At 49.3% G+C, this 13,901-nt stretch overlaps 1 protein-coding gene across 1 annotated transcript; it reads right to left on the bottom strand.

Moving 5' to 3' along the window:
* Positions 1 to 7,161: 7,161 nt before the first annotated feature.
* LOC104911080 (synaptotagmin-13-like) lies at positions 7,162 to 13,445 on the bottom strand. The gene is made up of 7 exons (XM_085226106.1): positions 13,222 to 13,445; positions 11,023 to 11,202; positions 10,625 to 10,740; positions 9,616 to 9,981; positions 8,934 to 9,053; positions 8,643 to 8,754; positions 7,162 to 7,995 (listed from the first exon to the last, which is right to left on the bottom strand). The coding sequence occupies exons 2-7, from the start codon at positions 11,186 to 11,188 to the stop codon at positions 7,694 to 7,696; spliced, it is 1,182 nt and encodes a 393-aa protein (XP_085082232.1). The 5' UTR covers positions 11,189 to 11,202; positions 13,222 to 13,445; the 3' UTR covers positions 7,162 to 7,693.
* Positions 13,446 to 13,901: the final 456 nt, after the last annotated feature.

Genomic DNA, 13,901 nt, shown 5'->3' with positions numbered 1-13,901 from the left:
AGCTTTAGAGGTAAGAGGTTTAGGTTTAAGCAATTTACTGTCCTGCTGACTGCTCTAAACAGTTAACAGGGCAGTGTTGAGGCTGCTAAAAGTTGAGAGCATGTACTGAATTTTACTAGCGTGCCATGCGAAGCTTTTGTAATATGAATGTTTGGGTAATTTATAAGGTTGAGGGCTTCATTTGATGTATGTTATTGCATACAATAAATCCAGTGGGGATGGCAGGGAGGGCCACAACTCAGAATGATATTAGGCAGCTAGCTGGAAAGGACTATTCCTCTGAGCTGAAAAAAACAAATGTGCTGTCTTGTGCCTTTAAAGTGAGCTTGGTCTGGAAGGGTGGTATTCTCCCAGGTGCTGTGTGTTAAGCTGAGCTGGATGCAGGTGGTTCCAATTTAGTGAGCTGGGAGCGCTGCTTAGGTTCTGCTGCATGTGGCTCTCCTTGCAGATTGCCTACTAAGGGTAAGTTCTCTTAATTATTTTAAAACTTACTTTAGATGGGGCTGCTTCAGTTCCTATTTCTCAGTTGCTACTTCATTTGGAGCAGTGTTGTAGCAGTGGTTAAAGTTTGCTTCCGAGCTGGCCAAGCAGTTACTTGTATGCGTTGGCACATCTCTATTGGGGTATTGTCCTGTGGAGTCGCCTTAAAGCTTGCTGTCAGTGTGGTTCAACTTTTTCTTTAAATTCAAAATAGTTGAGTCAATCTGGCTTGCTGTTCATAAAGGCAATTTGAATCTGGTTACTCCTTCCAGTTGACTGGGAAATAAAACCAGTTTTTGAGTTTTGCTTTCCTGTCTGCTTTTATGTCTACTTTAGAAATCCTTGACTTAGTGTCCACATCACTTTGCAAATCCAGACACTGCTGAAAGGACCTGCTTTTAACTGATGAAAATGAGACTAATAGTATAAGCTATCCTGGCAAACCCCCACTCCCCAGCATCGAGGGTACTAACAGGATAAACTTACCATGACTGTTTGGCATCCCTCTTTGAAATTGCTTTCTGAAACGCAGTTTCACTAAGAATGTTGCTCTCCCTCTGTGTGTGCATGTCTCAATCAGGTCTGTTGCCTTCCATAGGAGTTGTCCTCCCCCTACCCCCCCACTAACTTGTCTTTGGTAGTACTGCAGTTTATGCAGAAGGAGCTGGATTTCAATTCTTCAGATGACCATAATTTTTTATCTTAGCTGATTATGACTGTAAGCCCACAAAGGGCACAGGGACTTGCAGCAGTATTGTCCAGGGACTTAATTTGTCCAACAGATCGCTTTGGTCTTGATGATGAGAAAGGAGGAAATTAATTCTGCAAGAGCCTGTGAAGCTGGGAAATGAAGAATACATCATAGAATCATAGAATGGCTTGGGTTGGAAGGGACCTCAAGGACCATCAAGCTCCAATACCCCTGCCACAGGCAAGACCACCAGTCTCCACACTTAATACCAGAACAGGCTCCTCAGGGCCCCATACAATCTGGCCTTGAACATCTCCAGGGATGGAGCATCCACAACCTCTCTGGGCAGCCTGTTCCAGCACCTCACTACTCTCTCTGTAAAGAACTTCCCTCTGACATCCAACCTACATCTTCCCTCTCAAGTTGCATCACCTGAGTTGTAAATAGAGAACAAAGGAGAAAGCGAATAAATGAATTCCTAGAATGAAGAAAGTTGACTGTCTTGAGCCTAAGTGCCAGCACCTCCGATGTCGTCTACTCTACAACCTCAGTACTGTGGTTTATTGTGGTCCAGCTGCTGGGGGATGGTGTGTTAAATTGCAGTGGCTGGAGATAAGTGCCTCGAGATAGCACTGTGCTTTCTCTGCAGGCAGCACTCACGGTAACGTCACAGCTTTTTTGGAGCAGTGAAATCACGAGTCTGGCAGACAGAAGCCAACTGCCCTGCTGCTGTTTCTCCAGCCCAGTGCATCTGCAACAGGGTGATGCAGCTGGTGCTGGGAGGGAGCTGGCAGCAGCTACCAGGCAGTGCGGCACAGCCCTGCATTGTTTCTGCAGATAGGAGGGTGGAGAACCGTGTGCTGAGCCTGACAAAGAAGGTGGCTTTTCAGGGTTCAGATCATCCCCAAAAGATTCTTATGGAAGCTGTGGTTGAGCTGTCCCTCAGTGCTCAGCAGGGCTGTCCCTGGTGCCTGCCCGGTTCACGTGAAACAACAAATGGAGCGTTGCACCGGAGGTGAATAAATAGCCCTAATGGCTCTGGACTGAAATGAAGCACAGTGTGCTCTTACAGGGCCTTGGCAGTGAGCAGAAAGGAGCTACTGTGCTGGGTACCCAGGCAACAAAGCTGGTCACTAGCAAACAGCCCGCTTGTTTTTTCCTAATGCGAAATTCGTTTTTTATGGCTTTCATTTCCCAAGTAGGCAGAGCCCCTGCAGACTCGGGGTTAAGTGTGATCATATTATAATGCACAAACAAAGACATACATGATGTGTATCTACCAGGCTCATTAAACAGGGATCAGCCATGAAGTCTGGCTGCCGGCCGGCCTGACTGGCATGAATGGCCTGAAAAGACAGCTCCCTGAGCAGGCCTTGGTTTGAGTCTCAGACTGACAGAGCACTGCAGTTCTGCTCAGAGGAACAGCCTTGCAGAGGGCCGTGCTGTTACCCGTTGGCTGTGTCCTACTCCTACCCCCTCGGGCAGGGTGCTTAACTCCCAACTGGGTCAGAAACTGAAGGTTTGGAGATGATTGCGTTGTCTGCAATAATCTGGAAAATTTGCTGACCTCAGCTCTGGTGTTTGCCGCCTGGAAGCTCTCCATTCCCTTTGCACGTGGGTTTCTCCCCCTGTTCTTCCACTTCCTCCTACAGCTCATCAGGATCGACCAAGTGAGATTTGTCTTGGCCACATACACCAAAGGAAAGGTCACCACAGCCCAAATGAACCTTCCATGATGAATGATCCCTCCTAGCCCATGTCCTTCTCTTTAGAAGCTAGAAGCCCACAGAGGCTGTGGCTGTACAAGCCCATTGCAGATGTAAATAAAGGGAACAGCGAGTAGAAGGGCGGAAGGAAGCCTGCTCTAATTACCCGAAACAAAGAGTATTAAATAATACAATAATTTCCCCAGGAAGAGATTATAGAGAATTGCGTGTAATGTCTCAGTTCTGAAGGGTTTAACAATTTCACCTTAGGATGAAATCTAATTAGAAGGCTACGGTTACAAATGAAAATGGTTATTTCATAAATCCCTTGGTAGAGTTATTTGGAAAAATACTGGTTTCTCTGTAGGGATGAAATAAGCAATCCATTTGCATTGAATTACACTTTGGACGAAAATTCAGGACTGAGTTAAGGTTTCTGAAACTCACTTTGAGGTCTTTCTCATTCCAGTTTGAAAGCGAAGACAACCTAAAATGAAATTTTTCCATTACATTTTCATTTGTTTCTCTTAATCCATCTTTCTAACATTATTATTGTTGTTACTTTCTTCTTGTTGTTTATACATTTATAAATATGCAGGTTTTTATGAAATATTTATATCAGTGGGTGAGGAGCATGAGGATCACATGACAATGTCTCTTTCTACCATCCAGTTTCATCAAAAAGAGGGAAAGAAATGTTAGCAGTCATACCTCAGCAGTATTTCTGTATCTTTGTGGTCTGACAGGGTTAGATAGAAATCTCTGTAGTGTCAGAAGTTGTGTTCTCATTTCCCAGAAAAGCAAAGATGACCCAAAAAGACAAAGGGAAGAGGAAAAGAGGTGAGAAAGGGAGGTGGTGGAGTCACTGTCCCTGGAGGTGTTCAATAAACATTTAGCTTTGGTATTAAGGGACATGGATTAGCGCAGAAATATTGGTGTTAAGTGGACAGTTGGATTGGATGATGTTGGAGGTGTTTTCCAATCTTGGTGATTCTGTGATTCTATGAGAATGCCCCCAGTACACAAGTGCTGGTGTTAACCAAAGCCCCTGGTGAACCTGAAAGAGCCAGCCCGGCCTTCTGCATCTGTTTGGCCTCTCCTTGCTCAGCAGCACCCACATTCCTCCTGGCTTCCCTGGAGGGACCCCACAGAGCCATAGCCCTAATGAGCTCCACTGCCCTTTGTTGGCGTCTCTGACCTCAGCACAGGAAGATGACATCACTCAAAAGGGCAACAGCGCTCTCCCATCGTGCTGCCTCTAAACCACAGCTTTTGTGGGCCTGACCTTTACCTCCACTGATACAGATCAGAGCAATGTAGGCCAATTGCTGCCCTTTTGGTCAACGTATTTGTATTTTTCACATGTTTTACAGCTTCACGTGTCTGCTGTGCAATTATTTACTTCTACAAGTGTTTGCTTTGCTTTTTTTTTTTCCTCTTCAGATTTGTCTTGTGACAGCCTTTCCCACATCAGATCCTCTAGCTTTGTAAAAACCCAAAATAAGGAAGGGTCCCTTTAGTGGCAAAGAGCCGTGTGACATGGCACCCAGGTAAAATGGTAAAAATAGAGAGCATAGGTTGTCATCGTGTGTGCTCGTGGTGTGAAGCAACTCACGCACACATTTCCCTCTTTCCAGGCCACCTGGATCCTGCGTGTCCTTTTGTGCAGCAGGTTTTGGCTTCAGCATTTGAAAGCAAACGCTGTGTGTGGGATGGACCGGCCAGGGCTGCTTTGGGGTGGCCGATAAGGAGCAAGGGAGCAGGCTGTCCCCAGAGCACTGCCCTTGTGAGGAGAACCAACAGCATGACCTCGCATTTCCAGTAAGGCTGGCTCCTTTGTCCCCAGCCCTAAGGAAACCAAACAGCTCTCCAACAGGGACACCTGGAGCAGGGTGTGCAGGCCCACAGCCAGGGGACAACTAGAGATCTCCAAAGAGGAGACCCACAGCTTCTGTGTCCCTGTGCCAGTGCTCAGGCACCCACAGAGCACCAATGTGCTGTCTGATGGTCAGAGAGACTTCCTGGGTTCTTTACGCCCACTGCCTCTTGCAGGGCCAGGCAGGGAGAACAGCTCTTCCAATTCTTTGCTGTTATCTCAATCTCAACCCATGCTCTCTAAATTGCAGGGAAATCGCGTATTTTGTAGTTAATGATTAAGACGTCCTTCTGGAAGCCGTGACTTTGCTTGGAGGCATTGGCTTGCTCACTGACGTGCTTAAAGCCATACGTCAAGGACACTCTGGGAAGGCATCTGTGGGCACCCACTCAATACAGGGTAACATTTCCCCTGCAAGCAGCCTGGATACTCACGTGGAAGAGCTGAGCTGAGCAGCGAGGCCTGTAACCACACCTGGGCCTCAGCATGCTGGGAGCAGGTGGTGGGGCCTGTGCTTCCCTGCCTGCACCAGCTGCACTCCTTCCAGCTCTCGCCTCGTCCGTACTGCTTAATGCTCACACAAATGTGTTTTTCCAGCTGTTAGAGTGCTGCCCTTAGAGATAAGGTGCACTGAAAGATTTGTAGGCTACTTTTGAATAAGAGAAATTCATGGTGCATTTGGCTTGCTGAGCTGCTGAGGGAGGAGTGCCCTCAGTGAGGTCTGGGTGCATGGCAGTGATGAGACACCCCCCCCATCCTCCCTCCTTGCCACATGTTCCCTGCCTTCAGGGCTGCCATGGTGAGGATGTGGTTGCTCTTTAGGGCTCATTTTTGACCTTGTCCCTGCCAGGTGCTGTCCCAGCCGCTGCTCAGCAGTGAGGCTGAGTTGTCTTCCCCTTGCATCCCCTTTCACTACGCAGAATCACAGAATCACAGAGTGGCTTCAGTTGGAAGAGACTTTAAAGATCATCCAGCTCCAACCCCACTGCTGTGGACTGGTTGTCCCCACAAGATCGGGCTGCCCAGGGCCCCATCCAGCCTTGAGCACCTGCAGGGATGGGGTACTCACATCCCTTTATGGGCTATGAGGTGTCTTGAGTATTAAGCAGACATCAACAAGATGGGCTGGTTAGAACACAGCTCTTGTCTTGGTGCTAAGTGTTTGAAAATGGGAATTGCAGGGTTAGGATGCCAAAACCTTAATTTGTTCTCTGTAATATTAAGGTAAATGTGGATGGATGGCAAATTCATCCCTACAGGGACACAACTGCACCAAGAGGACCCATTCCCAAGGCTCAGAATCTCTCTGACAAGCATGGGCTGAGCAAACCTATCTCTCTACCCATTCGAAGAACGAATATAACGCTGCTCTGGGCTGAATCACTTCTACCCAAAGTGGCCTCTCCCCAGAGCCTCCTTTGGCTCTGCACAACATTTCCTTCCTTTGCTTCCACCCTTTCCCCTTTCCAGTGCATCCTGCACTCACACCTTCATTTCATCTGCAATCTTCCCAGGTGGGTTTGGGGGGCTGTGAGGAGCCAAGCCCTATTCTAACTATCAGCATCCCACTAATGAGCGCTCCCAAATCAGACTGCCAGCACCTGGGAGGAGTGATTGCACAGAAATAAATCTCCAATTCGCTTTAATAGCTCCGAATTGAAAGTTGCCAGAGGCTAATTATAGCAGCTCTGACAGTTTGAGGATTAAAATTATCTTAATAGTTTAACAGTATAAACACTGACTCATGGCACTGGCAGCCTGCTGAGTAGCATGTTCACCTGTACCCTAGAGGTGGTTTTCTTGGGTGTGGGTTGGCCAAGGGATAGGGGAATCTGCACTAGAGGGATATAGCTTGGCTCTAGGGTGGCTTTTTTCAGGGATACTTGCCTGCCTATATTTATTTCTGTACCCATTAGTTTATATGCATTAAATATTTGTTTATAGGCCACCCTTTTCTCCCTCAAATTGGAAACACCTGGGTCATCTCAGCTGCTGGGCTGGCAGACTGTGTGCTCTTTTCCACTAGCCTCATTTCACTGCTTTCCACACCAAATAAGCTGTTGTGACCTAAATTACAAGGGTTTTTTTTTTTGGGGGGGAGGGGGGTTGTGCTCTATGCAAAAGCCATCCACACATCCAACAATTTTCTCCTAAGGTGACACGTCTTCTGATTGAGTGAGGGCAGGAGTTCTGGGGAGCATAGCAAAGAAAAAGGCATTAAAAGGAAAAGTGGAGCTCCAGTCCTCAGTAGGCAGGCAGGCAGGGGGCTGCTGAGTTAGGGAATGTGTGCTCTGAAAACCTGGGACAGCAGCCAGGAGGTCGCGGCAGGAGTGTAGGGAATGACAAAAGGGACTCCTCATATCAGATCAGGACAGAGAAATGGGTGACATTTTAAGCTGTGAAATATCTTTTTGCCTTTACATTTATTTATTTGCACCTATACAATGAATGTGTCCCAGAAAATCTCCAAGGCCAAAAAACATCAAAATTCAGGAGGATAAGACAGATACAGATGCAAGCATATTCAGGTCTACAAGCACGTCTGTCCCAGAATGCATGTATGGTTTGAACTGACGCAAATCACTTCCCCTTTTGATGCCTCCTTATTTCATGAATAGGAGCAGGGACTCCTTCTCCCACCCCTTTTTCCTCTTGCCTACTTAGTGCCTGCCCTGCAATGCCCACTGCCCTATTTTCTGCCACAGGGATCAGTTTCCTCCAGCCCCGGACATTTCTGAGATCCTACTGCTCTACTGAAGGTGATATGGGACCACCAGGAGCAGCAGAAGCAGTAGGAGGAAGCTAAAGGAGAAGTTACCTGAATCTTACCAAGTATGTCAAGCTCTGACTCATCTTTTAGATATATTCACTGTGATTGCTGCTCATTTGTGCAAGAAAACTCAGCCAGACCACCACAAAGAGCTGCAGAAGTCCTCCCCTCTAAATGAGGAGAGGATGCCACTGGGCTACAGGCTGCTGGATGGACTTGGCCATGAGATCCCAGTGGTCAGCTGCATCCCTTGCCATGTTCCTGCCCACACTGGCCTGCCCGATGAGGTGCCTGGGCTCAGGGCCCACTTCATAAAGGGAGACGAGCACAGAGCTGTCCCACGCTGCAGCTTGGGGCATAGGGAACAGGAAGGTCTCATTGAAAATGATGAGTGCAGTGTGTGCCTGCAGCCTGGATTTCTGGTGCTTCTGCCTGTGGCGTCTGCAGGAAACATCTATTCTTGCGTATACACCTGCGACAGGGGGAGAGAAAAGGGTGAAGAAGTTGTATTCTGATAGCTGGTAGGACTAAGGGGATCCCATGGTGGAGCCCCATTGCCCAAGGACTTCCTAGGAGAAGACTCTGCAGCTGTGAAACATCAAACATAGAGTTATAGAAACTAAAAGTGGCTCTACTTCAGCCTTCTCAGGGTAAGGAGCTGTTTACAACTTATCTATGATGCAGAGCATCTCTAAGGCTGCTCTCAGGTGTCTATGGCCTCAAAGGGCAGTCTCCTCCATGGAGATGGAAGGATGATAGCAGAGCTCTGCTTACAGCCCCAGGGAGTGTGGCATCACCTCTGCATTGCCCCCACCCAGGTTGTCTTCCAGAGGAAAAGCAAATTGGCTCTGCGCTAAGGGCAGCAGCTCTGTAATGGGGTCTGGTGTTTGGGTCTCTGCAGAGCAGAGGAATGGGATTCATGGGTGACAGCTGGAGGTTTTGTTAGTGTGACTGCCCAATGAAATTCAGCAGTGCTTTTCTGCCAAGACTGGAGTGTGAGGGGCGTGAGAAAGACCTTCCTCCCCTAGCACCCCATGCCCATCTATGTGGGTGAGCCGAAGGCAGCAACAGGGTAGAGAGGAGCAGCCAGCCCAGACAACAGGGGCACAAAACCCTTACTCTTCTCTGCAGCACTGCAAGGGGGGTAGGTTTTTGCCTTGAGCAGCCCAACCTCCATCCTCTGGGATATGGGCAGGCACCTCAGAGACAGCAGCACCTCTCCCACGACATCCTGCAGAGGACAGAGAGCATGCAATCAGCAGGTGGCTGGGCAGTCCTCCCTGCTACTACCCGCACCACACAGACCCCAGGGTGCAAGGCAGTAGTTGTTCCTTAAGTGAAGGGATGGCTGTCACAGTGCACAGTCCCCCAAGCCACTGTAAGGGAGCACAGAATAAAATCACGCATTACCTTTGTAGTCTTCTGCAGTTCCGCACACAAAACCAAGCTCTGGGAAGCCTTCAGCTGGCTCAGGGCAACCCTGACTTCCCCTAGTGTGGCATTCCTGGAGTATTTGTCAAAATGTTGGACCTATGGGAGAGAGGCAAAAAGCACGTCGATGGGGCAAGGTGCAGGACAGGGCTGTGCCTCGAGAGCATCCCTATGGACCATACAACCCCTAAGGGCAGCTGCCTGCTCTCAAGGCCTGCTCCCATGCATCTCTTGGCTTTTGGGATTTGAGCAACAGGGAAAGGTTAGGCTGGGGTTTAGGAAAAGATTCTTCATCAGAGGGTGGTGGGCATGGAGCAGGCTCCCCAGGGCAGCAGGCATGGCACTAAGCTGCCCGAGTTCGAAAAGCATTGGGACAACACTCTCAGACATAGGGTTTGGGTTCTGATTGGTCCTGTGTGAAGCCAGGACTTGGACTCAATGGTTCTTGTGGATCCCTTTTAACTTGGGATATTCTATGAGCTTGGTTCTTCTCCTGTTGCCAACATCTCAGCAGTTCACAGCCATTCAAGAGGACCTGGTGAGTGAGCCCAGAACTACCCACCTGCTTTGTGTTCCCCCAAAGGGGCAAGAGACGGGAACACCTCAAGGGTGGTGAGGGCAGTGTTCTATGTCTACAAGCAAAGCTAGGACCCCATCCCACCTCCATCTTCAGGGTGCTCCTCTCCATCTCAGCATCCTGCAGGGAGCAGACAAAGTGCTCCCCAAAGGTCGTCCCGCTGCAGTTCTTCACTGCCCGGCTCTGCCACTCCTGAACCACACATTGGAGCCCAGGGGTGTGGGATGGGACTCGCTGCAGCAGTCGGAACCAGACGGCCACCTCAGTGTGCCTGTGGCTGGGCAGGCCCCGCACCTCCAGGCCGCTCACCAGCAGCTCACATTGCTCCCTGCGGTACAGGAGGGAGAACTTCAGACTGCCCTGGGAGCTGGGCAGGGGGCTTGGGTCTTCAGTGATGCTGCAGGAGAGACAGGGATGGGGTGTGTCCAGCCCTGCTCCCATCTCCGCCATCTATGGAAAACAGAGGTGAGAGGAAAGGAGACAGATGGGTTTTTTAAAGCACGGCAGTCTGAATTGTCCTCCTTTCCCTACAGTGGCAGGAAGGTGTGTTGGCAGTGGTTGGCAAGCTGGCCCATGGCATGGGGGTTGGAACTAGATGATCTTTGAGGTCCCCTCCAACCTAAGCAATTCTATGATCCTGTAGTGCCCTTGCTGGAGGAGGACAGCTGCTCTTTCAACCTCCTTCCCCTCTTGCTTCACTGTTCTCTCAGCAGCTGCAGCCCTCCAGCAGCCGGTTCGAGCTCGGCAGCTGTTGGTGGTATTTTGGGGCCATCATTGAGCCCACTGCCTGCCTCATGGCTTCCTGCACTGCTCTGCGGAGGGCAGCAGGAACTCAAGGAATTTGCGTTACGGGAAACCACATCCCTCCAGTAACAGACACGGGGTGGAATTGGGGGGGAAGGGAAAGGAGAGAAACTTGCCATTGCTCCTTCCCTCAGATTGAACAAATGCTGTATAAAGGAGGAGTAAGTAGAAGTGAAACTTGAGATCGATTAGTCATCAACTTTCCCAAAAATTGCACTGCAGGTTTTTCACTTCCCTCAGCACCGGACTTCATACGACTCTCAGCCTTGCCCAGCACTAATGTACGTGCCTCCATATCCATGTCACTCTGCTGGCTGCTGTCAAGCAGAAGAGGCGGCATCTTCTTCCCCCACACACCATTCTGTGCCCTCATCTTCACCCCATCTCCACTGTCGTATTTCTTCTCTGTGGGGATAAAGAAAAGCTGAGTAGGCAATACCCAGCTGGCACAGCGTAGCCACCAGCAAGGGGACAGCCTCGCTGTAGGACCTGCTAAGGGCCCACGTTCCCCTCACAGGCAGCACCAGGACAGGGGGGCTGCCCCAAGTTCACACCACCTTCCCAGGAGGAGCCACTCCCTTAGCTGCCCCAGGGCTCCTCAAGCTCCTCAACAAGCCACTTGCCACGGAGTGCCTGTGACAGTCACATATGTGCTTGGAAGCAGGAAAACCACTGCCCAATACTTACTTTTCCCAGTCCTGTTGTGCTTCTGAAGCTGGCACATCTGGTAAGCCAGGATGGTCAAGGCCCCCAGGAGCAAGAGGATGGCTAATGCCAGGATCCCATATTTCCAGGTGCTGGAAAAGGGAAGCTGTAAGTTGTGCAACCTGAGTGTGATGGAGCTGTTCTGCATCTTATCTTCTTCCTCTGGTAGAGAGAAGGAAGCAAAGGGTCAGCAGTATCAGTATTGGCTCTCCGCACTGTGAGAGGCCTGTATTCGGTCATACACACTGCAGCTCAGGCCCACACACACAGAATTAGGCACTTTGCTGGGTGTGCAGTATTATTTACACAGGCTTGTGCTCACCAGATCAGTATCATTTCATTATAGTTCTGTTACTACCACATAGATGGGCATCTGGTGGATTCCATTCCTTTGTTCAAAGCAACTCACAAAGCAGCTTATAGACTTCCAATGGGAAAGGCTGTTAGAAACAGGGCACACCTGTGATTTCCCTGCTAGCTTTTTCTCAGCCTGCTGCCTTGCCTCCACATACCTCTACTGCCTCCTACAGCTGCTGCTTTTTACCTTCTGACAGGACCTGACAGAAGATACTCAGGAAAAGCATAGGACTAAGCACAAACACCCAGCAAAACTTCACCCCCGTAATATTCCTCCACCAGTATGCAGCTGAGGGATGCTGATAATGATAATCAACAGGTTTTTTAAATTTCTATTAATTGTTCCAGTTGCCTCTATAAGCAGCAATGGTTTCTACTCTCACTGTATGATCTTCAGCTAAGGAGCATCTCAGCTTTACCTAATGTTACTTATTCCCCAAGGAACATCCCAGTTTTGAGAAGAAACAGAAGCTGCATTTTGCTTCTAAGAAGATGACAGAGGTCCATCAGGTTATGGCTTCATACAGCCTTTCATCACTACTTAGCCTGATTAATCAAAGCAAGAACTGGAAGGAGGGATCCTACCAGAACCTTGGAGCAAATGTCCCTTAAGAGTGTTAGCTCCTGCCCAAGGAGCAGGTGAGTATATTTAGGGAGGAATAGGGCTGAGTGTTTCATCCCCTCCAACACCTTTATACCCATTTGTCCTGTCAGGGAATAGGCCATGGAGTTTTATTCTTTTTCTGATTGCTTAAGATGAGATTAAAACATGAATTTTTGCAGAGAGCAAATACATTACCCACTTCTAGAAATAAAGGTAGCCAAGAGACAGAGCCCAGCTTTAGACCAGTGCTGTTTTAAGGTATTACTGCTGCTTAATGCAGCCCACAGCAAGCTTAGAAGCAAAAATCAGTTGAGTGAAAATCCCTCAGTGTGCATGAGTTCCTCACATCAGAACAGGATGCTGTTAACAGCACGTGTTTTCTTCTCTGTATTTTCATTGTTGCCTGTGTTATCTGTGCTTTCATTGCAGGACCCTGCACTGAGCAATGTGCGGAAGCAACAGCAAAGAACAGGAGGTGGCCGGCAGGAACATCCTTGTGTGAACGAGAGCCAAACCTAAGCCTAAATAAACAGTTCCCTGAAAACGTGAGACTAAGAGAAGCATTATAAATCTGCACAGGAAACTTAACTCTCTGCAAACCTACAGTAAGAAGCTGTGCTATGAGGATGTTCAAGGAGCTACAGGCAGGCTTAGGTGCAGATCTGACCATCAAAAGGATTTATTGATAGCAGAGCCTTCAGGAAGATCATATTATGAAGATAACCTTCAGTAGACATTGTTGCTCTAAACCTGGCTGCCAGTCACTTCAGAGGTTTTCACTCTTAATAGTCTGCACCTGAATGAGGAGAATGATGGGCAAACAGTCATTTAAATAGAGGCAAACAACAAAGCTGAACGTCTCTGTCACCAGCATGCTTCATCCTCCTGGAGCCTGCCTGAACACCACTTCCTCTCACAAGGCCAGATGTCACAGCAAGGCTGGCTATGGCAGACAGCCCCACTGCTCAGTCTGGTTGTCACTCATTCCTTGATGTGTGAATGACAGTCTACAGTGGGTCAGGCACTTCCCTCGTGTCCTGTGTCTGCATCAGTGTGGGTAAGAGGAAACAGCTCACTTTCTGTTCCTTCCTGAGCCCCCTAATAGAGGCAGCCCCCAACAGAAACAGCCCTGCAGGCACAGGGGACGTTGCTGCCTTTCCCCCAGAGCCATAAGGATCCCATTCCCAGCTCTTCCCAGAGGCCTAGCTCCCAAATCCTACCTTCAGAAACAGCTTCAGAGCAGGATCCTGGGAGCCCTCTGAGCCTGCTGCCAACACACGGCACAGGGTTGCTTTGTTGCACCAGGAAAACAAGTTCCCAGGAGCCAATATTGACGAAGCCAGAGCAGAACAGGGTGTACGTGTGGAACAATGTGCTGGCTGGGCTGGTGCCTGGGTAACTCCATCATAGCCCCAGAGAGCTGGCAGTTTGGGTGCCCGCCTGGAAAACGTGACTGCGAGGGTTGTGGAAGCCTTTGCACACATCCCTGGAGCTCTGTGTGGTCTCAGCTGTGCCAGCGCCCTCCCTGTGCATCCCAGGTGCAGAGCCGTGAGCCTAAAGATGCATCTAATGGGTGGTTTTAGCACAGTGTGACACCTGGAAGGTGGGAATGGTGCTTTCCTTTAGGAGCAAGAAGATAATGCCAACTTCCATGGCTGTTACAGGGCTGAGCATTGAGAAGGAGGTGAGACCTTTTGGGGCTCTGTACCTCAATTCCTCTATGTGCTGCTTGGTTTGCTGTTGCTGCACACCAGGGATGAGCTGAGGCCTCAAGGCTGGTGGAGGAGCTCCAGCAGCAATCCCTTCTGGGCCATCGCAGTGCAGCTGGGGAGTGCCTCTGTGCCTGGAGCTGAAGAGCTTTAGTCATCTGCAACACATAATTAGCTGAGCACCTCAAGGC

Source organism: Meleagris gallopavo, chromosome 5 (genome assembly GCF_905368555.1).
Source record: "Meleagris gallopavo chromosome 5, MGAL_WU_HG_1.1, whole genome shotgun sequence".
In the NCBI taxonomy this organism is placed as follows: Eukaryota; Metazoa; Chordata; class Aves; order Galliformes; family Phasianidae; genus Meleagris; species Meleagris gallopavo.
Note: the sequence above shows the minus strand (reverse complement) of the source record. Positions and strands in the feature narration are given on the sequence as shown.

What these genes read in the sequence shown, in the direction of transcription:
- LOC104911080 (XM_085226106.1), bottom strand. Translation starts at nt 11,188, where the DNA reads ATGCAGAACAGCTCCATCACACTCAGGTTGCACAACTTACAGCTTCCC. An exon ending in GCACAACAGGACTGGGAAAA is followed by an intron (nt 10,741 to 11,022) that starts GTAAGTATTGGG and finishes TTATCCCCACAG; the next exon opens with AGAAGAAATACGACAGTGGA. An exon ending in AGAGTGACATGGATATGGAG is followed by an intron (nt 9,982 to 10,624) that starts GCACGTACATTA and finishes TGTTTTCCATAG; the next exon opens with ATGGCGGAGATGGGAGCAGG.